At 37.7% G+C, this 8,262-nt stretch overlaps 1 protein-coding gene across 1 annotated transcript in view; it reads right to left on the reverse strand.

Moving 5' to 3' along the window:
- HECW2 (HECT, C2 and WW domain containing E3 ubiquitin protein ligase 2) overlaps positions 1-8,010 on the reverse strand; it is a 119,441-nt gene extending 111,431 nt beyond the window's left edge. Inside the window, exon 1 of the mRNA XM_009331466.1 lies at positions 7,719-8,010. Within this exon, the coding sequence (XP_009329741.1) occupies positions 7,719-8,010 (292 nt within the window). The remainder of the gene's footprint in view (positions 1-7,718) is intronic.
- Between the last annotated feature and the right edge of the window lie 252 nt (positions 8,011-8,262).

An 8,262-nucleotide genomic window follows, 5' to 3' on the forward strand; every position in this document is an offset into this window, starting at 1 on the left:
GAATTCCTTGTTTTGCTTTGCTTGCGTGCGCGGCTTTTGCTTTACCTATTAAACTGTCTTTATCTCAACCCACGAGTTTTCTCACTTTTACCCTTCCAATTCTCTCCCCCATCCCACCAGGGGGGAGTGAGCGAGCAGCTGCGTGGTGCTTAGTTGCCAGTCTGAGGTTAAACCACAACACTGTATTTAACACTCAGCTTATAACACTTCTCCATTAATTCAGATTCTTATAGTCATTGATAAATCTGTGCAGATGAAGGAGCCAAGAACTTCATAAAAAATTTATAGGATGAATTCCAGCACTGTGCATAATGCAAAACTAATCCATAATCTCTTACTTACATGAAACAAATTAATAGATGAATTAATGCAACTACTTTTTCAATCCAGTTGTCAGTGATTTGGAATAACTGTTTTTGCCAAATTATTTTGAAAATGCTGTGTGGCATGTTTTGATGACAGAAAACAAGTCAGCAAATGTCTTTAGAAAAAAAAAATCAAAATGAAAGTCAACCTCCTTCAAACAAATAAAAACCCCCAAGCTAACACAAGGCAGTTTTATAAAAGAAAATATTATGAATTCAAAAGTGTACATTGTTTTCCATTATCCAGTGTTTGTATTTGCCATCTTCCCACCTGCTGGAACAGTCACTTACATAAAAAAGGCAGGGTGGGGAGAACACTGCTTTCTATCCAAAGGATTATGTGTTGTCATGCCAAAACCTCTTGCAGTGGAAAGATACAGACAACACAGCTGAAAGTGTCCTCCCTGCAGTTACGTTTGTCTAGTTTTCAGGTCAGGGGTATCTCAAAAACTTAAAAAACAAAATTAACTGAAAAGTTTGGATGTTCCGGCAACACTTTCTCTGTCGCAGCTTGAACTTATTCCAGACATAAATATCATCCTACAAGATTCTAGGTTTTGTTTTTATTTTTTAGCAGGGAAGTAGTTCTTTTCTTCTTAAAACAAATAATGAGTGTATTTTAATGTAGTGAGTATATCTTTTAAGGTATCTGCTGCATGCAATGAAAATACATAGAGAAAGCATCTTCTATTCATGTCTTCTAACTTTTGCAGTAAAGAGAAGGTATTATGCTGTCCATACACTGATTTTTGAGCAAAATTTACTAGCTCACAACTGAGGAGGAGAAAGTACCAAATTCTGTGTTAGGGAAAAAGTAGCTCTGCATGTGGGTCAGGATCTAGGAAGAAAGGAAAGAATAAGATTGAAATGCAGTACCTGGTGGGAAAGCTTCTGAAGACCCTTGGTTTGTTACAGATTTTTTTTTTGTTGGGTTTTTTTTTTTTTTTTAAATCACTGTAAGCCTCACCACATTTGATTTTAGGATACAATTCCTGTATTAGACTGCCTTCGCTTTTCATTAGCCCACTCAAGAGGTGGCCTTTCCCTAAATACTACTACGTCACCAATAAATGAGGTACTTCAAGGCAGCTTTTTCCACATACTTTTGCTTATCACAAGTATCAACATTCAGACAGACACTGACTAGCGCCAAGCCCAGATGCAGGCCAACATTAATTGAAGTTCTCTCCTGTAATCCTACTTATTGTCGACTATGAACTTTGCTTTGTTCTACATATTATTTAAGCATACGTCTCCAGTGGGAGTTTTACCGACATCTCAACATGCACAGGTATGGCTCTTCCAGAGCTTCAGTCATAGCTAGTCCTTTTGTTTATTTTTTTAAGAGAACAAGACCATCACAGTGCTTAGATATTCAGATGATGTCATTAAAAAAACCCTAAATCCCCAATGGTTGATGACAAAGGGCACAATGCCAGCCTCTTGGAAGCCTATGCCAAAGACTACCATGGAGCCAGCTGGGTAAAGACCCACTCTTCTATACGGAAAGTCAAGCCCATGGTTTGCAGACTTTAGCTGCAGCCAAAATGAGGAGTAACCACAAATTAATACTGTTATGCCTAGTAACTAGTCAATAGACATTAACAGTACTGCTCAGATTTTAACGTACAGAAGAGTACTCATGTTGCTAAAACAGGAAGGAAAAAAATCAAGTGAATAATCAGGCTTTTTAAAGTTATTACTTTATATGTTTTCTATAATGGAGACCAGAGATATCTTTTGGGAATAAAGTAACTTAACATTTTATAATCTCTGTCTAATGTAAGCCACTTTTTTAAGTGTATTAAAGAAAGTTTATGTGAAAGCTTTTTTTCTTTTTAATCTTGTCTGACCTGAAATGGAAAGGCTCCAAACTCCATTACCCTAGGAGGCTTAGTATAAACCTAGATACTATCTAAATTGCCCTATATAACTCTGCATCAGTTTTTTCTGTTTTGTTTTTATAATGCTATTGTGAATCCATGCAGTACGTATAACAAAAAGCCAAGCAACCTGTGAAAAGCAGCTGATGGAAATAAATATAATGACCTTTGATAGCCAGCATTTTAAATGTGCTAAGGATAAGGGCATGCATCTCATAACTAGGACTCCGTAAATTAGGACAAAAATAGGCCAACCTGGGCAATTTGGCCATGGGAGTTAATCTATTTAAACCAAAAGTAGGGTTTGCTTCTCTCTCCTGACTTTTTAGTCTTTATTTTGTACTTTCTGATTTCTTAAATATGAGACTTCATGGCAGCCCATAAAACTCATCAAGATTCCACTTCCCTCAGCATGCCATGAGCAGGGGAGAGTCCACCTGCTCATCTTCTTGAACAGTTCTCACTTCCCAAGGAAGTCCCAGTACCCTGCTGCTACAATAACACAGTGGCAAGAAAACTGGGATATCTCATAGTCCCTTCAAATTGAATATCCATTTCTCTTTTTTGATTGCAACTGGGTCCAATACTTTGCACAGCTTTACTCACTAAAGGAATCCAGAGCCTGACCACTCCTGCCATCGCAAGGTTCAGATTCCTCTTAATTAGAGGAAAAATTTTCTGTTAAAATCCAATAACTTAAATATTGCTTGGAACAAACATTTTTAAAGCATGCACATACAGAGCAAAAGCTGGGTCAGTACTGGACAAGAAAACTTCACGGGTCTAACAGGATGCAAAATGTGTTTGTTAAATTCTGTAGTCTTCTACCACTTCAAAAGATGAAGAAGGTTTTCAGTCTAAATCCTAGTTTAGCTCTTTAAAAAATAAATACATTTTAAAAATTGAGATAATGGACCTCTTCCTTCCTTCTCATTAGGACAGAAAGACTGAAAATTTCTCTTTACTCTAAAGAGTAAGCACAGGTATAATACCTCTACTAAAAAGCTCCCTCTCTGAATTTCATCACGCCTCGTCACTTTCAAGTGACAATCCTCATAACTGGTCCCAAAGAAGAAATAAGAAGCCCATCCTAGGCAAAGCTTAAAGTTGAATTCAAAATTATAAACCCGCATTTCAGATTTGACAATTTCACATTTCATGCAACACTGCCTGATTTACCTAAAGAAGAGCTCAGACTCAGAAATAACATTTCTCCCTTGCACACAGTCTCACTGGGACACCTTTCTGTGCTTTTATAGATGTGTTATCTACATTCTCCACACATCTCATGCCTCTGGAGCTAGAAAGCTGCTTCAAGAAAACTTGATGGACAAGACTGTTCAAGAAGTGCTACTGATACTTTAAAGAGTTCAGACAGTACAAAACCAGAAATAGCCAGGAAAAAGGATGTTTGCCTTCACAGAATATGCTGTGTCCCTCACACACACTTTTCTTCTGGTAATCCTTAGGCATACACTGGAAAAGAAGATGACCCTCTGTAAAAAGCAGTCCCTCAACAAGCAAACAGATCACATTTTGGCTGCATGAAGTGATGAAACAGAGGAAGATACGAGTATGGTACTAACACCAGCAAACTTGCACATGTATCTAAAAACATTCCTTAAAATACAAAATTCTAGAAAAACTGAGCATGAATTTAGCTATGTAGAGCTATGTAGAATTTTTCATAGTTAAGTTCAACTTCTTGCATTTAAAAACAAAAGATCAAAAGTTACTGCAGAGGAGTATTCCGAGGACATTATAGTGAATTAATGTTTAAAAAAAATACGCAGTCTTTTCTACAAAGTCTTTGTTCATTTATGACTCTCCCCCCGCTTTTTAAAGAAAAAACAAACAAAAACAAACAAGCAAAAAAAAAAACTCCACCAAAAACAGAAGTCTGGAAAAAATCCACATGCACTTAAAAAAAAAAAAAAAAAAATCAGTCCTTCAGAATAAGATCATTCTGTGTTTCTCCCCTTAGGCTTTTCTCTTTTTAAAAAGATAACATCTATTTTCATAACCATTTAGCAGGCCAAACATTTCACTGAAGTTTTGTAAACAAACAAAAAAAAAACCCCACCAAAAACAAAAAGTCGGAAAAAAACCAAATGCACTTAAAAAAAAAAAAAAAAAATCAGTCCTTCAGAATAAGATCATTCTGTGTTTCTCCCCTTAGGCTTTTCTCTTTTTAAAAAGATAACATCTATTTTCATAACCATTTAGCAGGCCAAACATTTCACTGAAGTTTTGTTGCACTTAGAAAAAGCTCCATCTACTATTCCCTAGTGTAAGCCAATCATCTGCAAACCACCTAGGAGTAAAGGCAGTGACTCTGATTACTGACAGTCTTGTGACCAACTGCACCAACCAATGTCTGGGTGAATGTGTACAGTGATTTGTAGTCAGTCTCTTAAAAAGAAAGGGGTCTATTAAGTTTGGTGGGATTCCTAGCGAGCCACTGCAATTTTAACCATGCAGTAAAACCGCACTAAGCAGCACAGAAGTAACTGCTTTCTCGTGACAGAAAACTAATGAGAGCACGTTAATTGAATAAATTAATGAATGAAGAGGGAAGGCAGTTACCCAGAGTGTAATTTTCAATTCCTTTTATAATGGATGTATTCTACGAAATTAATTTGAAGTGAAAATTTACCTGGATTGCTTCAGACCTTTCACCAGATCACTCTGTACTAACACCTGAGCTCAGAATGATACTTATCTTTAGAACTTCACCTTCTCTTCATTTACAGAATTAACAACGACTTTTTCCCCCCACAAACAGTGATCCAGCTTTCATGACAGTTAATTGTACAACCAACATAAAAAAACCCACAGGACCATGCTTTTGGTTATGCAATGTGCTTTTTAAAGTAAGAGCAAAATATTTGCCTTTTTCTGTTCCTAGCTCCTTGAAAAATGGTGCTTTACTAGAAGACATGGGGGGACATTGGCAGTACAGCGCTAGGCTGGCACAGCCCTAGTGCTGTCTTCTGTTAGTGACCACACACAATTTCCACTGCCTTCAGGAGGCAGTGCCAGAGGAGAGCGACTTTGTATGTGAAATGGTTTTCATTTTAAAGAAAGAACAGGATAGATAACCTCAAGCAACTATGCTGAATATTAATAACGTGTTTGAGAAGGGAGCTTTTGTTTTTAAATGTATTCACCCACAAACATCCCTCTCCTGAGAAAGTAACTGTCCTCGACTTTCAAAGGAGTAAGTGGGGACTGGAGGTACTTCACAGCAATTATTACAAAGGACTGAAAATCCTGGATTATACCCTGTGGGATTTAACTTACCTTAGCTATGTCTATAAAATTTTATTATTTTTTATTTTTAAAAGATGCTAGATACTTGAAAGAGTTTATCAAAAAACCTAAATCAAAGATAGACAGGCATGCCTATCAGGCTGAATATATCCCTTCATCTCTGTTGTAAAAAATGTGCAATTCCATCATACAGAATGATGAAACCACAAGTCTTAACAAGAAAGACTCTGCTCAAATCTATTTTAAATCAGGAACAAAACTCTCACCAGCACTCACGGATTTCAAGTGGCAGCAGAGACAAAAGCTCAATGTGAATGAGTTCCTGGACTTTTCATCATTTAAAAAGAAAACAGGAAACCCAACATATATCTCAAACACTCTGGTATTACACAGTAGCATGATGGGGGTTTTAGGCCCAAGAAGGCATAAATTTGGCTGTTCCTTATAGGATTCTTACTCTGTGGTAACTTAAAATTGTTTTGTACTTTAGGGGTTCAACAGACTGAAAGTAGAAATATTTTTGATCATGAAAGTAGGATAAAAATCACTTAGAGCCTACAATAAGAACCAAGGAGAACTTTATGGAAGGATGCTATACTTTAGCATCTTGAATACCAATCCTGCAGTGCTGTGAACCATGAAAAAAACAACAAGAAGGGGTGTCAAACCTTTATTCAGACGAAGCTCTCAATGTATTTAAATTAGAGTGTTTAAGCTCCATTTAGCAGTCTGTGCATTTTACAGCACAGACCGCACTTCAGGCTGCTAATGCCGTCAGGAAGATTCATGTCTATTTATTATGGAGACACTTCATTTAGGTGGCTTAAATGTTAGCACATATCCACAGTTCATCCCAGGAGAGACTGAAGCTCATGCAGTAACTCCAATACAGCTTTTATAACCAGGTAAGCACTGGAACAGCACAAGTCCAGTCCAGTTTGTGGAGCTACAGTAACGTTGGGGAAAAAATATCAGACAAAAAAAGAATAAGAACTGGAAACAGCATCTTCACAGCATGTAACAAAGTGATGCAGAGACAGAACATCTTGGGAAAAGCTGGCACAACACGTATCTCTCCAAAATCCTACTGAGACTGATTTCATTGCACTAAGCTTAGTCCCAGCACAGACAAATTCCAGTGGTCAGACCTGTTTCTACCAGCTTCTGCTATACCTGCTTTTGGCCAGCTGAACTGACAGTTCCTTTCTACATTAGTAATTACGTTCAGAGCAGCAGTGCAATTTTGAAATGAATCAACCAATCAGTCCCACTTACTGACCACTGGTTAAATTCAAAGAATAATTTTAATGCATGTGAACTGAATTCCTTGAGAAGATGACGAAACCCCATGTGCCACTACAGCTACCCACTAGCTACGCTCCAGTTCCTAGTGGGGACATAAAGATTGTCCTTTGGACAGTTCCAAACCACACACGCAGCAGGGCTGTCTGGATCTAGGGACCTGATTAAAAGTAATACAATGGAAAATCCCAACCCAAATATGCTGCTGATGCTAGGGTCTCAGCCCCAACTGCTTTGACCTACTGATCCGCTCCTTTTGAGCCACATTATTTGCTAATGCACACACTGCCCACATGCCCTTGCATGCCAGCCTAGAGCTCTTTCCATCTCCCTCCTATGAAATATCCTGAACAGCACAGAAAAAGCACATAAAAGAATCTCTTTACAGGATTTCCTTCTACAAGAATTCTTCATAAACAGAAATTCTCACTCCTTCAGAATTGATACAATAGCAATTCTACAAAATCAAAGACACATACAAAATACCTTTTGACAAATGTTAAGAATTTACTTGTCCAAAAAACTGTATAAACATTGGACAGTAAGCATGTCAAGTTACATGATGAATACAGTACTCCAAATTTTCCAGTCTGTAAGCCAGCCACCAGCAAAGGTGAAAACAGAAAACTGTATGCATGTTTGTTGTTTCAGAAGAATGCATTTCATTTCCTAGCAGGTCATTGTGGAATCAGATCTACATTAATTAGAGTCATGTTTTTACATAGTTCACTGCACTAAAAGCGAAGAGAAATCCAAAGTAGTTCTCTGCAGTCTTACCTCAACTTTATCTTTCAATTAATTATATAGTGTGCCAGAACACATATCAGAAAAGGAAATATGAAGTGGCAAAAGAGCAACAAATACACAGAAGTACTACAACATGGTTCTGACTTACCTATGTGATAAAGTCCTATCCAGTCAGTTGGGTCTACTTCTTCCTTAATATCCCAGAAGATGATAAGGTTCTGAGATTGCCCCAAGGTGTATTCGTACATACTGGCTGTCAGACTAGACCTGCTATCCGAGGTCACTAAATCAGTGTCACTGTTGGCACGCTGCAAGTTCATGTTCTCAGCCATGGTGCCCTGAGATGCCAAACTCTGCAGATTCTCTGGGCTCAGAGTATACCGTAGCTGTGGGTTGCGACGTCGCACAAAAAGCAGATGTTCTCGGGCTGAACTGGCCATCTCTTCTCCGCTTTTGTCAAGTTACGTGAAGAAGTTGTTGTTCAGAGATCTATAATGAAGAAGGAAAAAAGAAAGGAAAAAGAAAGTGTTAAAAGTGAGATAGCAGGTTACTCAGTCAAATATTAAATGCAGAGGTATTAGTGCAAAAATGTTCCTACAGAAGCCAAAAATGGACTGAATAAAATCTTTTCCTTCATTGCTCTACCACTGCAGCCACCTCACAGTGTCTGTATATTAAAAAAAAAAAAAGTA

The sequence above is a fragment of the Pygoscelis adeliae genome, unplaced genomic scaffold, assembly GCF_000699105.1.
Source record: "Pygoscelis adeliae isolate BGI_AS28 unplaced genomic scaffold, ASM69910v1 Scaffold160, whole genome shotgun sequence".
NCBI lineage: Eukaryota > Metazoa > Chordata > Aves > Sphenisciformes > Spheniscidae > Pygoscelis > Pygoscelis adeliae.